General features: G+C 38.2%; 1 protein-coding gene across 3 annotated transcripts in view; it reads left to right on the plus strand.

Annotated features, from left to right (window-relative positions):
• Positions 1-21,064, plus strand: part of cacna1bb (calcium channel, voltage-dependent, N type, alpha 1B subunit, b) — a 165,583-nt gene that overhangs the window by 50,730 nt on the left and 93,789 nt on the right. For all 3 annotated transcript variants that reach the window (XM_037116898.1, XM_037116899.1, XM_037116900.1), the window contains exons 6-8: positions 13,177-13,268; positions 13,482-13,634; positions 16,966-17,153. In XM_037116898.1, coding sequence (XP_036972793.1) covers positions 13,177-13,268; positions 13,482-13,634; positions 16,966-17,153 — 433 coding nt within the window. The remainder of the gene's footprint in view (positions 1-13,176; positions 13,269-13,481; positions 13,635-16,965; positions 17,154-21,064) is intronic.

The following is a 21,064-nucleotide window of genomic DNA, read 5'->3' on the forward strand; positions in this document are numbered from 1 at the left end:
TCTTGACAACAGAGTTTCAACTCTATGTCTGTACTTAACGTACAACATACAAATGTCATAGTATTCTCTTTGTGTAGTTAATGTAGAAGACATCAGTGTAGTGTGCTGTGTTGAAGTAACACATTCAACATCCAAGGTAGCTTTTCCTAGAATCAATTTGATGATTCTGGAAAAAAACTTCCATAGCTGACCAATCCAGTTCTGATGAAATCTGTCACTATCAGAGTTCCTCTAAATGAGGTCTTCCTGGGTTTACTTGTTTACTCATACTCATACTTATATTCCGTCTATCATGAGAAAAATGCTTTGGGGCAGATGGATAATCCAAACTATGTAGTGCATGCAAAATCATATTTTTATTGTAGAGTTATGTTCTATTCATTATGTTAAGTAGAATACGAAGAATTTGTATGCAGCATGCATAGATTGGAAATATAGGGTATGTTTGCTTTGAGTGGGACAGTGCAGAAAATGGTGTTTGGGTTAAGAAAGCTTTCCAGCTGTTTTATTCATCGGGGGAGGCTCAGGTTAGGGTGCTACCCACTGGCATGCACAGCCTCTTGAAGGGGCATTGGTGCAAATATAGAAAAGGCACATGGCCACCGCCACCATCACCACTGCGACAGCCTCTCTCTTCCCTTCCTGCTTCTCACTTGATTTTTTCTTCCTGTTTCTGTCATTACTCACTTCAGTCAACTACAGTATGTGTGAAAAAAAGTACTGACCATGGGTCTCTGTTATGATTTCACTTCAGCCTCAACTAATCTGACTGTGGCACTGAGGTGCAATCTGTGTGTTATGTTTTGACAACTTGGGACTCATTACCCTGCTTAATTAACATTCAGATGTAGGAGGAGAAGAAGAGAACAGGATGAGAGCGAGTACTGAGGGGGAACACCTATTCTTGCTGTGTTATTTACGTTTACTGAGCCAGCTATGGCTCAACAACACATTTCAGACCTCCACCTGAGCAATGCACAAACTGGTCTGACACTAAAATGAACACTCCTGCAGAGTCTGTGATGTGGGTTTTCCTTTTGAGTCTTGAAGCTTTTTTTTTTCTCAGTTTGTAAAAATCCACAGTTATGTGCTTGTGTGTGTACATGTAAGTGTGTGTGTGTGTGTGTGTGTGTGTGTGTGTGTGTGTGTGTGTGTGTGTGTGTGTGTGTGTGTGTGTGTGTGTGTGTGTATCTAAACAGATGTATAAACATATACATATGAACAAACATATCTATAGATATATACATATATAAACACATATTTGTATGAATATGTATATGTGTAAATATGTTCAAACTTGGAAGTTGTTATCTAAATGAACATAGTATGCTGCTTTAAGATTTCTCTAAACTATGGAGAAAACGTTTCAACGTCAATCACAATAATCAATCTTTTTTTTTTAACGCAAACAACAAGATTTGCTAACAAAAGCTGGTGAACTGGCCAAAAAGAACAACAAAGAAGAGGAGACACCCAGACCAACCCACAATGGGCTGGGATCTGGGCTGTCCTCTCTAACCTAAATCCACATAAATCTAAACCTCAGAAATAAAGCCACAAAAAGAGGACTACCAGACTCACCAACCAAACCAAGAAATAACAAAGGCAAAAGCTGAAACAATACAGTACAAATACTAGAACAACATTGCTGATGCTCAGGCTGTACAAAGGAGAACGGAGAGAGATACAAGCCACAATCCTTCCTCTTTATAGGCCCCTCAATCAAATTAGGGTCACCTGGGAGAAAGCACAAACAAATGGTCAATAGAACCTCAGGATATACATATCCCATCCAGCAGGGAATATGTAACACATGGTACATGGTTGCTAGCTTGCTGCTAGTAGCCTACACATAATACTATAAACAATATAATGTATAATCTATGAATAATCACTACAGTTGATGCTTACAAAAGATGCTTTGTTTAAATGTTGACAGCTTTTTAGTTGGAATGCACCTTTGATGTTGCCAGGCTAGCAGTTTCCCCTGCTCCATGTATTTGTGCTAAGATGCTAAATGCATGTTGGACTTGTAAATATGCCCTATAATGTAAAAGTGTTGCTGTGTTTTTGTTTTTGTTTTTTTGCTTTTTAAGCCCTAAGTAGGCAATGCGAACCATTATGTCCACTCACAAGAAAAGAACATTGAAAGATCTGAAATGGGAAATATACCCAATATAAGATTGTAATCCAATCTTTTCCAGCCAGGTGTCCTAAACACACTTTTTTTGCGGTGCTTGCATAAACCCATACATGTGAGGGTGCATGAATCTGTGGCTATTTTTAGGGTCCTGGTTTGGGGATTGAAAAAAATGATGTGCCCTACCTATTCTGCCCAAGTGCTCTGTACTGAAACATCTCTAATTTTGTTCTGATTCATTTTGTCAGCATTAAAATTGGCAGAAGTAATGTTCAGATGTTTTGCTATGGTGGATAGATGGTTTGTAATTGTAATTTGTAATTTTTGAAAAATCTTTCATTTATGCAATAGCTAACTTAATATATATGTCACTGTGTCTGCATAAATTGATACTGACACATCTGAACAAATATTTAAAGTATTCCCTTTATTATGATACCTTGATCATTCAGACATACCTTGCAATTGTGGAGATATGCTGTTAATTAGCAAGCAGGGTGTCACAGAGACTTATTCTTAACAGGTTAGGGTTAGGGTTAGTAATCAAAGTGTAGAGTAATTTATTACATTTTCAGATGACTTTTCCAGTTACTCAAACAAAGCCAGTAACAATATCCAGATTGTTATGCTTTTTTTCTTTTTTAGTTATATTGGATGTAAATGAAATAAGAATTAGTCAGACCTGATCGAGTAATCAGTAATCAGGAAAATCAGAGCCCATACCAGAGGATGTGAGCTAGATTCCTCTTTCAGTCCCCTGCCTTTGACTTGTTTATGAGACTAATAAGGTGGAAGCCTGCATGTGTGTATGTGTGTGTGTGCACTTATACGCGTGCATTCAGTGTTAATTTAGAAGCACAGCGCTACAACAGCAGCCATATTTGATGGCAAGTGGCTCTGGCAGCCACGATGCGTTCATGAGTACCCCCTTCTGTCCTCATGTGCATTGTGGGAAATGCTTGCTCTCCTGACTCTGTCACAGCTGTCCACTCACATCGCATAACATCAAGGCGATGCAACCCACCACACATGCACACACACCTACACATACTCTCCTCACAAACAGGATATGCCATACTGAAGCCGGTCTCATGATTAGTTGGCTCATTTTCTATTAGATCAGATGGTAGAAATGAGGTCTAATTGGCAAGAAATGGCCTGAGTCTAATAATTAGGTCTATTTTCCACAGTATGTTGTGTGTTTCTGCCTGCATCTATTCTTTCTTATGTAAATGAAATAGCAGTGTCAGAGATAATTTTGACTGTTTTTTTTTTTTTTTTCTTAAAGGAGCAATTTTTGCTACTGCGTCCAAATTCTGAGAATAAATCAGACTGAGAAGAAGGTGATGGTGTAGATTGACCCTAAACCCTGATACAATCGTCTGCTCTTTGTCATTTTATATCACTGTGTCCATATATATATTGTGATATTCTGCATTTTCTGGATATTGAGATATTTTAGTGTTTCACTTGATTGTTATCCTGTGACACATCTGAATTTTTATTTTGTGTTGACACATTTCATCTGACTTATATTGCATATCCGCATACATATATATGCACCCAAATCCCAACATCCCTAACTAATTTTGAATAGTGTCATTTCAGACTCAGCTTGTATTGAAAATGACAAGATGTGCATGCTTTTTTTTGGAGTATATATGTGAATTAAATACCAATAACATCAGCTGACTTCACATAACACAATGTGGTATAAATCCTGCAATTTGAATATTACTCTATAAAATGGTCCTGCTAATTGCTTTGCCCACTTAATTAGCAATAGCCTAAAACAACCAGAGACATTAAATGGATATACTGTTTGCCATGGTATGGACTGTATAACAAAATGATCAATTGACACTATTGCAGATCACCCAACTGTAATTCACAACAAATTTCTTTGAAATCTTTCCAGTGTAATCAAATGGACCAAGTAAGAGGAGGTCTGATGTGTGGTGCTCAATAGTAATATGTATCTTCTATCAGAATCATTAAGAATCATCCCCCTAGAGGGATCTGGTCTGTAGTTTTCAAGACCAGACAGAGCAGCCAACAAAAAGCGCCATTGTTGAGTCTGAGGTATACTGCAGCAGATCACTACAACCAAGTCACGATAATAAAACTGGGCAATATACAGTATATTTCTTTAAACCATGGATAAGTTGAAACTCCATGCTTCTTTACATTGCAATTTACAGTTCTTAAGGGTTCAATTTTCTATCACCTTGTTTGAGTTTGCTTGGTTCTGTTGCCACAAACACAGCTGTCCTGTGTCTTAAAAAGTATCAAGTGGTTAGACCCTTGTTCAAGTAGTGTCCTCTGGCTTGGCAGTTTCTCACCCACCGGTGAGGCCACCACCATTCCCTGCACTTTCCAAAATTAAAGTTATGTCATACATATACATCTCATGAGAATGTAAAATGAGACGTGTGAAAGAAATATTGATTTTGTGAGACACCTACAGATTCAAAGATAAGTTACATTTCTGCATTAAATATCTAAAAGGACTAGGCCTTTGTTTTTTCATTTGTTTCACGGTAACAGCACATTTCATTTGATCACCTGTCTCTAAGTAGGCAAATGTGCCTTAAATTGATGTTGTCAATGACTATTGGTGCTCGAGTCATGATAGATAGATTTTAATCAGCAACAGTGGTTGTATTGGTCATTTGCATAACCCCAAGTGTGTTTATACGATCCCAAAAGCCAGATTACTGTACATTAGCTGGAAGCTGGTGTCCATGTGTTGAAATTCAGGTCAACCATTAACTGAATCCAGAACTCACCAGAGACTTGTGTTCTGGCTCTTCTTTCTCCCCTGTCATCTTTGTAGCATTATGTTCAAAAAGTCAAGAACATTTCCCATCCATTCCCCCTGATCAGTCAACATTAAGGCACATATACACCTGATAGTGGAAGTCACCAGGTCTGCTGCAGTTAGGTCGATAAGTAGGAGTGATGATGAATCTGTTTTTAATCCCAAAGGTTAAAAAGCAATCTCTGAGCCCTCTCCCCATTGCTAAACAGCTTCAGATCAGAGCAGAATCTGATGTGACAAGATATCCATTCCTCCAGAGAGGACTGGCTCTGCACTTGACTAGTTCTTCCATAGCTGGCTGGCTCCGAGTCACTTAGCAGAGCTCTGCCACCCCACAATAGCTGTCCCAACACAACATTTGGAAAATGCTTGGCAGGAATGACATGTTTTGTGTCTGACACTGTATTGATCAGTGACATTCAACATCATGTCGATGGTAATCCAATTAACTCAGATATTTGCACAGACAAAAAGAAAGAGACAAGCAAAAAACGTCTTTAGGTAGACTGATATTTTCTGTCTTTTCCATAACAGTGGGTTGCAAACAGTACACTATTCAAAGTGTGTTGCCCTAATGTGCTGCTTACAGCCTACACCACTGAAAATGTGTTCTAAAACTTTACGGGTGGGTGCTGACATCTAAAATTGTTTCTTTTCTTAGTTAAAAATCTTCCTCTAGTGGCTCTCCCTCCCACCAGTATGCATTACCAGTTCAGTTTTCCCCCTAGCAATGAGTAATGCCTCAGGTGTGTTTCATATGGAAAAATATGAAGTGATGAAAGCTTTGAAAGCCATATATTTATGTGGCACATGCTAGTGATACAGCAGAGATGATTGAGTCTGTTCAGAACAATGCAGGAAAACTTCAAAAGAAATGGGCACCAACTGGTTGGTTCAGGGATCATTCTCACGCCTCGTTCTGAGCTGAATTGGCAGACAGGCAGGTGGACTAACTTAAGACAAAAGCTCCAATTCAACAAGCATTGAATTTAAATATTCACTGGTTGGCTCTGTTCAAATGTGAGGCAGGCAAGCATATAGCAAGACCATCACTGAAGCAGATATACAGTTTGTGACCAGCTGGTGGTGTTGAGAGACACAGGCAGGCAGCCATTTAGTCAGGTTTTCAGGTTTGCACTATGTTCTCTTGTCTGTCCTCTGGGAGCCCCTGTCTTCTCTTAACGGCATGTGTGAAAAACTCAATCACAGCCCCCGGCCTCCAGCTGGCCAGGGTCACAGTAATTAAACGACATCACACAGCCTCATGAGAAGACTGCGTTTCTCCATTTTCCTTCCTTTTCCTCCTCCATCTTTCTTCTTTCACATTCATTAAAAAGGTGCAATGAAACATTTTACGCCTTTACACAAACAATATATAGCATCCTAACAGTGGAGGTTATTTATTATTTTTTTTATGTAATTGGTTACAGATTACAAATTAAGTGGTTACAAATATAGTAGGTTATGTAACCATTTGAAATAGTTCATCAAAGTGATGTAACTTTGATAACTTTTTGATTAGTTTTCTAACAGTTTTCCAACATTGAGCCTACTGAATGGGCACCAAGAAAAATACAGATAAAGTTAAAGTAGTCAAACACAGATAAATAAAGTTGTGGAGAAGGAGGTACTTCTACACTGATTAACTTACCTGTAGACCAGTCCTCAGGTTTGACAGCATTTTCACCACTGTATAACAAGCTTTCCACTGTACCGTTATGTTTGAGATGTTGTCTGATTTTATAAGCAAAATATTATTGAATTTTCAGCATTGAAAGGCGTTCTTGTCCGACATAATGACCAGCTGACTGGTCAGTGGTTCACAGGCATGGGAGACTAAGGTTGCCAACAGAGCAATTTGGAAATGATTTGTAGACAAAAGGTAATGCAGACTCATACAAGATAACCAGTCCCAATATTTGAGTGCATACTGCTCAATGAATGGGACCAGACTTCACATCTCTTGATGGTGTTGCACTTTATCCCAACAGCTTTGCTGACCTATGCTAGGTGTAAAATATGGAGAAAATATAGCAAGAGAAGGGTTAGGGTTAAATGCTTTTGGATTCTCACTAAAGAATATGATTAGATGTAGCCCCTTTGTAATCTCTAATATTTTGTGCAGTAACTGTAATTTAATTGCATTATTTTTTTCTCACTAATTGAGGGGGCTTACAATAACATTCAATGTGTAATAGAATTATATACTGTATATTGCAATAATAGTAATTATATACTGATCCCAGCACTAGGCCCTGTCCACCCTTGTCAAGGTACCAGTTACATGTAATTTGTAAAACCCCCAAAATTTGAGTAGGTTTAGAGGTAGCGGTAGCTATCTTACTCTGACTTAATCATTTTTAAAGCTCCAAAACAAGCTGCCAAACAAACTGTACCAAACTGGAAAGGAGCATGGACTGGAGCATGGACTGGAACATGGACTGGAACATGGACTGGAACATGGACAGGAGCATGGACAGGAGCATGGACAGGAGCATGGACAGGAGCATGGAGAAAACAGAAAACAATGACCAGACAAGGAGTGAGGGGAACACAGAGACTAAGTACACAGACACTAATGACATGACGAGGAACAGGTGAGGAGAGAGGAGGAAGGAAGCCAGGTGTGATAATGAGGGGGAGGAGCACAGAGGAACAGACCAGGAGGGAACAAGACAACAGACAGAGGGAGCCAGAGGGGAGAACACAGGAGAAATTTAAAGGACACATGAGGGCATGGAAAATCAAAACATGGGACACAAGACATGGAAAAACAAAAACAAGACATAATACAATGACATGAATCAAATACAAGAAACCAAAAAACAGATACAAGAACAAACAAAAACAGGAGTCATGACACAAACAGCTGACTTGGCCTTCAAAAGTTATGTAAAAAAGTAACCTGCAAACAGTTGCCTATTCAAACTGTGTTTCTGGCCAGCGACAAATGTAATTCCAATACTCTCTCTCCTCCTAGCTCTGAATTGGTCTCTACCATCTCCTCAGAATTAATATCTTACTTTTACAAATTAACCAACCAGTTGCTAAATCTGTCTGTCTTGTGTTTGGAACTGGACAGTGGAGACTAAACCAAACACTAATTAATTGTAAACCAAAACAATGAATTAGAAGAGATGAAAAGTTTATATATATATATATATATATATATATATATATATATATATATATATAGATATAGATATAGATATATATATATATATATATATATATATATATATATATATATATATTTATCTATATATATATATATATATATATATATATATATATATATATAGAGATATAGATATAGATATAGATATAGATATAGATATAGATTCAGAGCTTGAATTTCTGACCAAGGAGTGTAAAATCTCATTTTGAATGAATGGAGCTCTGGTCAAACGTGCTTCTCACCTTTCCCCTGATGAGCATGTCACTCATTGGACACCTCACACTTCTGTTAATGTATGACAAAGCCCGTCTACTGAACCATGAGGAAGAGGGTATACATTATTTACATTAATAGGCAGCTTAATGAAAAAAGTATCAAGGATGTGTTCCTTCACCCAGATTTTGATGGGCAGGAATCACTCTTATCATTCTGTCTTGTTTTGCCATTGTTTTTTCAAAGTTAGATTAGTCAAGGTTCTATTTATACTGCAGCAATAAAGGTTGAATCACTGAATGTTGGTATATTTTGAAAGACCACACAGGAAATCGGGACTTTATTGTGTGTGTGTGAATTGGTACTCCTATGTGGAAATCATGTGTGGGTTTCTTTGTAAACACAATATCTTTTTTTGTTTGTTTGTTTTTGCTGAAGATGAGCAAAACTCTACTTGTTCGATCCCACATTAAAGATTATACCTGTGGGTGACAATACGGATGAAAGTGCCATTTGGCTCTGAATGTGTGTGTGTTTGCAAGTGACAGACGATAGCATCACCCTCATTTCATCATTTCCTGTGCCAGTGTCTGGCGCCCACATGTATATATTGTGGTGGTGATAAAGGGATATTAGTCTGCTCCCTGCCTGACTGTCTGTCTACACAGTCATCAAATCATTCCCTCCGCAGGCAAATGTACTCACCAATAGACCTAGGTATGCAGACACACATACATGTGTGCACTTACTAGAACAAAGTGAGCTATTGATTGTGGGGAATATAATAACAGCACATAGGGACGATTATTATTTCATTCTGTTTCTTCAGGTAACTTTGGCTTGATGGACTGTAAATAGAATATTCCTACTTGCCTCTCTGTTTTTCATTAACATCACACCCAAAATACTAACAATTTTTAATCTGACTCAAATGTCTCACATTGATAGTACAATGTAAAAAGTGTAGAGCTCCAAACATGAGCAGTAGGATTATTCTTCAGTGTATTTTAATTATAGGCACATGATAAAAGACTAGTTCTTATCAGAACACAGTATACAGTGTACAGTATAAAGTATGCTGCTAATTCCACAAGATTTAGGTTTATATAAAGCAGTTATAAAACCTACACATTGCCATTTAGTAGGGCTTCAGTGGCGTAGCTCGTTGCCAGTTTATCTGTGTTTTAGTAGGTTACGAGCATGTATGAATAACTCTGCTCTGAATGAGTCAACTACATGAAAACTCTCAAAGAGCATTTCCTGAGGGAGACATCAAAAGTAGTGCTGGAACTCTGCTAATGAAAACTCCAGCTAAGGACGGCTTTATTGCTACATTTGCTACTGAAAACAACAGTTAATGTTACTGTGGCCCACTGGAAAAAACATCAGCTAATCACTAGTTAACAAAAGAGTGATCTGTAATTCAGTACACAGAAAATCATGATTGGCAACGGGAGTTGTGTCCCCCCCCGGTCTCCCCCTAAGATTTACACCTATAATTACAAGGCTGCCAGGTGGTGAAATTGTGAGAATGTTGCATTATTGCTCGGGTATTGTGTGATTACTGAAGTCACACAGTTCTTATACTGCAGTGTCAGTATAGCAGCAGTGGTCATGTCAGTCACTGAATGACGAAGTTTATTTGGTTTGACAGTACTTCTGAAAGGTTTTTCAGCCCGAAATCTTCCCTAGAGCATATACCAAGTGGCAAATAAAAAGAAGATTTGTGTTGAGCATGGATTTTTAACTAGAACTGTAAACAGAACAAACTGTAAGATGTACACAGAGAGCTTGCAGGGCTTGCTTTGTCTGTTTTGGGGCATTTTCAATTCTGAGGCCTCATCTGTAAAACATAAAACAGAATCTTGATCTTATGTATGACTTTACAGGGTTCTCCCCAGATGGCAGAACAACAGTGCTGCACCGCTATACTGCTAGCTCAGTGCCACTGTACTCATTTTCAATGTTAGATGCTTTATACCGGGTGAGGGTGCGTCCGTCCCCCCCGCCCCCTGTCTGATGATTGCCATTCCAACCAAAACTAAAAATCAGTGGGGATAAGGATCACTGGAATGCTAAACTTACAAGGAATATAAGATGCTGACAGCTGAAGAAGTAAAAAATTATGCTTTTTAGATCTGGATAGAAGAAGTTTGTATGTCTAAGCGGAATGTGGAGGAGCCCTTGTACAATGGATAGATGTGAATGTTTTGTAGTCCTCATCAGTGTGTCATCTTTAAGTCAGCTCTTATGTCTCACTTGTGGTTCCCCCCTCTCACTGACTAATTCTAACTCTATATTTCCTACGGATTTCCATCCATATTTCTTATAGAGCTGAAGACTATGAAACAGTACATTTAATAAAATCCATGCTTTGCATGCAGAAAATAATGAGACTATTATAAAGAGCAGCATTTAGAATTCAATCACTGTCTGAGAATTTGATCAACTGTGATGCCAGTGCATATCATATGTATAGAACAATTTATTCCATATTACAAAAGAGGCTCTGTCATCCCAGCTGACAGATTTCACCATAATGATGATTCCCATAATGCTCAGATGTGCTTTATCAGTTACCATGCCAACTTGTATCCAGGGAGCAATAAGCGACCTTTCTTGTTTTCTACTTTTTCCTCTGCCTGTGTGTGTGTGCCTGTGAGCCTGCGTACACTGAATCTCTTTCTGTCAGTCATGAGTGTACCCTCTACATAAAAGGTATTGTACCCTTGAGGTTTTTCTACCTGCTATGGGGCTCTTGGCAGTACTTAACTTTGAGGTATGAAAATCACTCCCGTGTTGTATATAATATCGATTACACTCAAATGTGTTACTACCACAAATCACACATATGGTGTTCAATAGAAAAGGGAAAGGCGTAGGGTTTGTTTCAGAACCGGAATTGACACATGGGTGTAGTGGAAGAATATGTTAAGAATTCAGGTAAATCAGAGTTAATTGTTTGGTTAAATTTGCAAATAATGTGAATTTGCTTGCTGTAGACAGCCATCAAGGGTGTTCAAAACTAGACATTATATAGAAATGTGTGTATTAATTCTTGTAACATCAATACAAAGACATGTCAAAATGCTGGAAAATGCTGGTAATATAATAGTTTAGCTTCCTTAAAAGCTGGTACTTTACATACACCTATGAAGCAGGACTGTGTGTAAGAATGTAGTCTTAGTTTCCAGTTCACATGAATATCATTCCTGGTCATGTTTCACATTCTACCTCTTTTCAGTAATTCTTATTTTTATATTCCTCCTCCACTCTTTCTTCTCTCTCTGTCTCTCTCTCTCTCCTTAGCCTGGAGCGTGTGTTTTTTTTCTGTGTGTTTCAGTGGAGCACTTAAGTCTCCCCCTCTGTGTACGGCCTGTAATGAGGGCTGCCAGCTGTGACTCAATGGCCAGTGCACACACACACAAACATGCACACACACTTGGACTCACCACAGTATGTCACTCCTCCACTTGTAGGTAAAAGCAGATATAAACGGCACATGACGTAGTCAGACACATACATGGTCAACCTATAATCTGTGTGTGTCTGTGTTTTTATGAGTGTGTGTTTGTATATATGTGCGTGTGTGCGTGTGTGTAAAAACTAAAGCTCTTTTCACTGTTTACTGTGTTTCTAAGTTGAATATATTTGGGTTTGGTAGAAATGTGAGTCACCTCAGGAGACTGATTTTCATGCAGTTATTACTCAAGTAATTGATTAGTTGATTGATAGAAAAATAGTCAGTAGTGATGTTGGTCAGTGTAAAATAAAATTGAGCTGACAGAAGCAGTTTGGAGAACTTTGTGATGGACATTTTTCATAGCTTCTGACATTTTATAGACCTGAGGATTAATCATTACATTTTCCAGATATAAAGAGATTAAGCAATAATTAGAATGAAAGCTGTAGTGCTGAAGTAATTACTTCATTACTCAGTCAACATTTTTCATCAGTGATGAAGTGTTTTAATTTATAAAGCAAAAAAACCTTTCTGGCTCAAGCTTCTAAAATGTGAAGATTTACAGCTTTTTTTAGTTTTTAGATTTTTGGGGGGGATACTTTTTTTTTTTTTTTAAATGGACAATGCAATATAGGGCTTTACAATTTTGGAAAAAACTGACATTACAATTATTTTTAAACCTGCGATATATATATATGAAAAAATACATGAATTTTCATAAGATGACCTGAATAGCACATTATGTTATGCTGCACTGCTGCTATCTTGTGAACAATTAACCTGCACTGATCTTATCTCTTTTTCTCGTACTGAGCTGTGTGGTACCGACCTAAATGGTCAAAAAAATTTGTTGTGTTACCTCTTGTTGTGGCAACAGATGCAAGGCACTGTCAACACAGAGCATGTGTTTGGTCAATATCATCCTTCTTGTAGCCAAAATAATCCCAGATAACTGACATTGCTTTTCTTTTTGGCACCAGGTCTTCGTTTTCGGCAATTTTCTCTTGTTCGTTGCTCATTGTTCAGTGTTATTACCAGCGACTCACTCCATGCACAGGGGCTGGTCTGCTTTGGCATATTGAATAACAACTAATGATTGGTGGATCGCTGCGCATGCAGAGTCTGCATGCATAGTGTGTGTCAGGTACCCTTAAAATTAGATGAGTTAATTTGCCTCCCAAATCGCAGGCCCTGCAGTGTGACTATTTTGCACACATACATCACGATGATGATGCTCAAATGATATATCGTGCAGCTCTAATGCAATATTTGCTTTATAGCTCAATCTTAAGTTATTTACAAGATTGCTACAGTGAAATATTGTGCCACCATGCTGATTGGATGTTTGTCTGTGTATACAGAATTCTGGCCAAAGTGGGTTCGGACTTTGACCTGCGAACACTGCGAGCAGTGAGAGTGCTGAGACCCCTGAAACTCGTCTCAGGAATCCCCAGTAAGTGATTATCACAGTATATTAAGAAATAATCATTTCAAAAGTGGAATTGTACTGCATGCAGTTCTATCTCTTATTGTTCTTTGCTTTGATGTTTTGATATTTTGTCTATCATGAAATATCTTGATTTTAGATTTTTGTTTGTTGTTGTTTGTTGTATTGCTGCCAGCACTCTGAGCTGTCTACTCTTCCCCATCTTTCTCTGTCCCTTAGGTCTCCAGGTGGTGTTGAAGTCCATAATGAAAGCCATGGTTCCTCTGCTTCAAATCGGCCTGCTGCTTTTCTTTGCCATTGTCATGTTTGCCATCATCGGGGTGGAGTTCTACATGGGCAAATTCCACACCACCTGCTTCAAGATAGGCACCGGTGAGAGCGACAGCTTGTCTGTGGTGTGTGCTTGTGCAACAACATTGATTGTCAGCTGAGTTTATGCCAGGAAAGGTTTTTCCCTTTCCACTGTGCTGCTGTCTTTGCTATAGATGACAACATATATTGCATTGCATATGTATGCAGGCTCACATAAATGATTCATAAGTTGTGCATGTGCTTGTGGCTTCATGAGTATTGGCACATCCACATCGCTGGCAACCGATGCCTATATTAATGTAACAAAAAAGTGCATAGCAGAATCTTTGACAGTCATTTTTCACATTTTGACTTTGATGAATGGTATTTTCACCATCTTGAGTTTTGATTGATAGCTTCTGCTGTAACTCAATAGGGATGCGTACTCAGCCTCCTGATCAAATGCTACCTCAGGCATTAATGAGATTATTATTGCAATTCACTAGTTCCACTTTTCTTTGGTAACAGAAGTAGGTGCTAATGAGAATATTTAAGCAATTAAACCAGACAGGGTACTCTTTGCTGTATGTATTTATTGTTTTAATTTTATCATTTTAAAGTTTCCATGTTGTAGAAACTGAAATTTTCTGTCTTGTTTTCTGATTATGAAGCAAGTCTAGGTGCGGTATAAATACTGTAAAAGTATCAAAATGCTTGATCAATGGAGAAATGCATACAGAACAGCAACTATCCCTTCTAATGGCTGTCAAGACCTCCATAAAGCCAACCCCTCAGCAGCTGTCATTGTAAAAACATGGGCAGAGCTTATGTAGAACATGATGGGTGACCAATCAGATCAGACTGAGCTTTGGGGCCTTTAAGAGACAGGCGCTATAATGGAGCATTCAGGTGGAGTGTGAATAGAAGTGCTGCAGCAAAGGACAGAGAAGGAAAATGTGTACTTTGTATATTAAAGCATGTAAACAACATCAGGCAGACACTATATTCCATTTTTTTTACACAAAAATCAAATCTTTTCTAAAAATGTGTTATCAAACACACTGAGCATCAAGTAGGTGCTTTCTAGTGAATTATGAAACTACAGAGCCATGACAGTATGCAAAGCCACTGATTGCACACACAATGAGATTCAGTGCAAGTCCATCACACCTCAAACATGTCACACAACTCATCACCAGTACACTATGCTTTATGCACCACATGAGGGTGGCATTATAGCTGATAGCTGAAACTGTTTGATGAACGAAGCATGGTGCATTTGAGAAGATATGCGTGGTGTGTTGTACGTCTGTTTTGAATCACCAAAATCTCTGTTGTGGATCCTTAATGTGTGAAAATAAGAAGCAGGGAGAAAATTTGAAAGATAAGCCTCCTCCCCTGTGTTGAGTTAGCGCAGCAGCAAAACACATTTCAAAATAAATCACAGCCAGGTCACAATTACAGTGTTATTATCATACTACAGCATTATAGTAATTATAGAAAACATTCAGACTGGCTTGGCTGAAATTACCCTTTGTGTAATGCAGTGATAAAAAATTATGAGAAGGCTTTATTTCCCCACTGCTGGTGTCAGATAGAGTGTGAAGGCGTGACTTGAGGGTTATTGGCTAGGCCAGCTGTAAAATATGTGTGTCTGTCTATTGGTGTGTGTGTGTGTGTCTACGCACGTGTGTTTTTGTGTGTCCACATGTTCCAACCCAGTCAGGGTGCTTGTAGTGGTGTGAGCAGTTGTGACAGGCTGCTAATGTACAGTGCGTATGTTTTGAGTTATTTTAGTCATACAGGCACAGCAGGGTTTGATTAAGCTAAGCAACACTGGTAACAACTTTCTCCGTGAAGGTTACTGTATGTTGTTTTTCTTTTGTGTGTGTGCACATGCGTCATTGGGGACAATGCTGGATGAAGCATAAGGACCTTGTTTGTCTGAGTTTGCTTGCAGGTTTGTGTTTTAACATGTGTGTGGTCAGTGGGTGTCCCTTCACTTGAGCACAAGCTTATTCAAGACCTTGGCTTTTATGTTGTTTGCAGGTACAGCTGCACATAAACATTATGTTAAGCCATTAGTTGAGTTTCACATAGAACAAACACAGAGGGATTGAAATGGATCATTTCCCTTGTGACTTTAATTAGATTATAACAACTCAACAACGTCAAAAAAATAGTTAAAGATCTTGTATAGTCTTCTGAAGATTTAGATTAACACTGAGTAGTAACTACTTTCAACTTTCCAGTTCCCACTTGCAGTGCTCATTGCGTTGAAATTATATACTGATACTCAAGGTTCACTAAAATATTTAATATCTAGTTTAGAGGATTCTGTTCAGATGCACATGAAATATGTAGGCCCCTCAACAGGATGACATTGAAAAGCCAACATAATTATGAAAAATGTCCTTAATACTGACTTTCAGATAAGAACTTGTTTTTTTTTTTGATCAGATCAGATTCATCAGACAACTCTATAAATTAGGCAGCATCCACAATAAGCTGACTAAACCTGAAACACATCTTTCATAAACTCACAGCACAGCACATCCTCATCAAATTTTAGAGTTTGTTGTGGCACATAAATCATATCGTGTTTGACACTTTCTGCATTTATTAGTGTGTTCATTGTATCCTCTTGTACTTCCATTGATAAGAGGCATTGTGAGATTTCAAGAAAGATGTGTAAAAATGAGTTAAAACACTAGTAAATCAAATAAGAACCCCCAAAAACGTCCATATTTTCTTTGTTTCATTGAGTAACTGAAAACTGAAAAATGGGGTAGCTGAAACTGGTTAATTTCCAGATGTTATGAGTGAAGAAGAAGGGCAGTGATACTGGCTGCTCGCCAGCATATCAGTGGCGCTTTGTTGGAGCATGGTGGCAAAAGTGAGCCACGCCACAGAGCAAAGCTCTAAATTCAGCCATTGATCTTTGCACTGACCTTCACCTGTGGTCACAAGCTTTGTGTAATGACTGACAGAATAAAGCCATAGCCTCACTCTCCATGATAAGGTTAGGAGGTCAACAATGCACTGAGTGGAACCAGTTGAAGGCAGGGCACTTGAGAGGCATGTCCTAGCATGTTTCCCTTTTGATGACTGATGAGTAATTGTTAGGATATCATGGGACACACCAGAGTAACATGAGGTAGCTGGAGTAAGTAGCAGGGGAAAGGGACATTTTCGCTCCTCTCTTGTCTCCTCAAGAGTCCTGACATACATAAAACCTGTTAGCATTTGGGCGTCCCGTTGTCATTCTATCATTCAGTCACTTTCAGATCGATCCATCCATCCATCCATCCATCCATCCGACAGATACTTAAGAAATTATCAAATGTACAAGTTCATTTGAAAAAATCATATGAATCTCTTTACCTTTATCTATTTATCTGTCTTTCATCAGATGAGATAACAGCAGACTGGCCTTGTGGTTTGGAGCCACCAGCCAGGACGTGTCCGAATGGGACAGAGTGCAGAGAGTACTGGAAGGGACCCAACTTTGGTATCACCAACTTTGACAACATCCTGTTTGCAGTGCTTACTGTGTTCCAGTGCATCACCATGGAGGGCTGGGTGGACATCCTCTACAATGTGAGTCAATCTGTACTAAAGACTTGATTTCTGATTGATTTATGCAGTTACTTTTTGCCATATGTTCTTAATCAACATCTCAATCAACATCTTTTCTCTGCAAATTTTCACTCCCCTGTGGCAAAGATAAAGGATTAATGGGTGTGTTTGTTGGTTTAACAGAGCATTGTTCAGAGTATCATCATAATTCCCACCTAGACTGATGTGGTTATTCATGGTCCTTAGAAGATGATTTCTTTATGATTATTGTGACCCTTCGCAGCATTGACTAGTACCACCTCCAGGTCAATTTTTTGTGTGGGCAAGTTTTATTGGAAAATAACGACTGGATTCCATTATTAGTTGATTATATTCATGTTTTCATGAGGATGAACCATACAATAACCTTCACATATACACCTCAAATATAAAAATGTATTGGTCATGAATCAGAATCAGAGAATCAGATAACCTTCATGTTCCTCCTTTTTCAATGTTTTTATTAATTGGACCCCTCATGAGTATGCATATTGTCATTCATTGTCCCCAGAAGATGTTTCCCTGTAATTATGGTGACACTGTGAATGGAAAATTCAGTGGAAGATTTGAGCTGGCAGTGGTACAAGACAAAGATCAAAGTGCCCACCATAATCATATGGAATCATGTTTTTGGAGACCTTTGTCATCCTCAGGAAAAAAAAACCTTCAGTTACACACCAGATTTAAAAAAATCTTTATGTCAGAGCACTATGAAATTATCTGAGAACATTCATGTTCTTAGATAAGAGTTTTTCTTCTCCTGCCGATCTTTTTTTTAATGATCAGTCATTCATTTGTTAAACATTTCCATACTCTAATGGAGATAAATCATGTTAATTTTAATGGCCCCATGCACTTTCATATATCTTCATCCTCAAGACATGCTAAACAGTGTTCACCAAACCATTGGAGCTTGTAGTTTGACTAACATATATTGTTTATGCCATTCACTTTCAAATCTTTGTGTATATATAATGAACATTTCAGCCTCTAGGAACCACTAAGGGTGTTTTAAACTCTTATAAAACCATAATAATTCTTTCATACAAGCATTTTGTTGAGCATACACATTGTTTTTTCACCACTCATGTGTTTAACATTCATATAGAGACATGTATAAACACCTGCGAGCTGCCAAGCACTGAGCAGCTTCCCTGGAGTCTTTGGAGGATTGGTTTATTGCTAAAGGGATTTAGCTTTTTGGGATTTGATTTTCCATACCCGTTCATAGATTTAAACATGAAACCCTCCACCCCCCTAAACCTGCAAACCTAAGACTGTCTCACCTTTAACAACTTGCCTGCTTTTGTGTATGTGTGTGTATAAATGCCAGAGTGCAGAAATGGTGAACAGGAAAACTTAGGCCCACTTCAGGTTGTCAGTGTGCCGGTTTGGGTTTTGCATGGATGGTGAGATAGTAGCAGTGGCCCAGAGGACACAGTGTGCCTGTCCAGTGTTTATTCCCCATGTACAGATGTATGCGAAGAATATGAGTAAGTGTATTTGAAACAACACTTAGCATATTAGTGTGTCAGCACACCTTGCAAAAAAAAAACATAGAAGACCATTAAAAGAAGGAAAGATACAAATGTATAAAAAAAAAAATACACATTCAAGCAACAAATACTAAATTGATTCACAGAAAGCTTATTTCCATTATAGAAAAGAAAAAAAAAATCAAGATTGTAAGTTTTTCTTTTTCAAAAATCTCATGGTGTGAATAAATGGAAGAAAAGGACAAGAACACAAATCTGGCTATAATATGTATAAAAATGGAAATTTGTTCCCAATCGGGAGTATGTATAGTGAGAAAAGCTTTGGAAAAAGAGGGCAACTGAAATTCATGTAACACTCTGTAGCTGGATACAAAGCAGAGATGTTATGGCCATGTGGCTTGCGTCTTATACAGCTGGGTCACTGAGACAATCCCCTCCAGCCATACAAGTTTTTAGTATTTTTTCTCTCACCCAAACAATTTTGTTATCTTAATACCAGCACCTCTTGTTATCAAAAACATGATGGTGCCTTTTAAAAACGCATAATCCCAAAACACAAAAAGAAAAACAGGAATCCCTAAAGGATGAGGGACATCCATCCAAGCATAATTAAAACATGACGATGTGTCTGGGCCAGTCCCACAATAGCTGTCTGACTCAGAGCTTCATCTGTCTTATTATACCAAAAGATGTATGCAAAATGAAACATAAGCCTCACATATTGGACAAGAATTACCTGCCAAATTACACAATATGCTGCAGTTTTCATTTAAAGAATTTCCATAGAAAGTTTAGAGGGTGCTGAAAGCTTTGAAAGGTTGTTGCTGGTGCAAGGACACCTTGATATAGTTTGAATTAGAAGAGGAAAACTTAGAGGAACTTAGTACTTTAAATCACAGCACCATATAAAATTGAAATATCAACAATATGAAACTCTAGAAGAACTTACCTCATTACTAATTTTCACCACCATCAGTGATGTAACAGACCCACCTATCATCAGACATACGTGAGGTTACAAACCTTTACAAAATATTTGTGAACACAACAAGGACAACTTGCTCTAAAAAAGACTACTTGAGTTGTGAGGTCCCCAATCTTTTTTTTTTTTTTTTTTTTTTCATTTTTTCTAAACAGGTCACTGCATGATATTGATCACACTTGGCACCACAACCTAGCTACCTGCTTGCTTCCATTTGGAATTTTTCTGTCATAGTTACATGCTCTACACTCGGTGTGAAATATGATCATTTGGTCTTGATTCATTACAATTTCCTTGAAAAATATGAAGTTGTTGCGTTAAATGCTGATGTTCTTCTACTATAGCTCCTCCACTATTTTCCTTTTTCATTTATCCAGTTTACTCTCCTCTCTCTATGTTTGTCTTCTCCTTTAATTCCCTAAACACCACTATTCCCTCTCCTGCCGTCATTCCTTTTCCCGATGTTTCATCTCTTTGTTTTCCAAGAGATAGCAGCTAACTGACACTAGATTGTGAGCCACTTACAAAGCTATCTTTCCTCATTTTTCTTTCTTTTTCCTCTTCCTTCTCCTTTCACTCAGAACATCACCTGCAGTTTTTTCTGGCTCATTATCCCAACTGCTGCAAACAAACATGATGTGATCCAAGAATGCCTTTTCTCTCAGTTTGTAGTTTTTCTTTGTATTTCAGTCTTCTTTACATCCTGCTCAGAGTCATTCCTTTTGATCTAGCAGTTATTTTTGATCCAGTGTTTTTGTGTGCTTTTTAATATATTTCTTCCTGCCCACTTGTACTGGTAAAATTCACCATTTGGTCATCTCTCTTTGCCTTATTTTATTTATTTATTTATTTTTAACGTGGGAGAGATTTAGCATGGCCTCATGGAGACCATTCACACATCTAGTTGGGGCTCATGAGGCTCATTTTGAGACTTTTTTTCTCAAGGTTGTTCTTCAGCCACACACTGACATCGTTGAACTCAATCAAGAGTGTTTTAACAGTCCTCAAAGAGCCAAATTAAAGTGTTACAGCTAGCTGACACTTGCCTCACACCTATACATCCATCTGTCGAAGCTTTTGGTGATTCACTCATGGTATGAGTGGAACATAAGCCATGGGTTTGTGTTTAAGTGTAAGCACAGGTATGGATAGTAAGAACCAAAGATATGAAAACCACAAGCTGCAAGAAGTAGCTTACACTATCCCTCTGATGTATTTACCTCGCTACATCAAGCTGCGGCAAATCATCTATCATTTGTTTGTGTAAATATTGATTTAGGGACAATGACATCACTGGCTAGCTAGCTAGTGTTGTTGTTAAAGATTTATTCAAAATATATTGTTACCCATAAGCAGGGCTGTTGACTTTGAATGTGCCTAGCATGATGTTGGTTGTCTAGCTAACAGATGACACA

This window comes from Acanthopagrus latus, chromosome 12, assembly GCF_904848185.1.
Source record: "Acanthopagrus latus isolate v.2019 chromosome 12, fAcaLat1.1, whole genome shotgun sequence".
NCBI classification, from domain to species: domain Eukaryota; kingdom Metazoa; phylum Chordata; class Actinopteri; order Spariformes; family Sparidae; genus Acanthopagrus; species Acanthopagrus latus.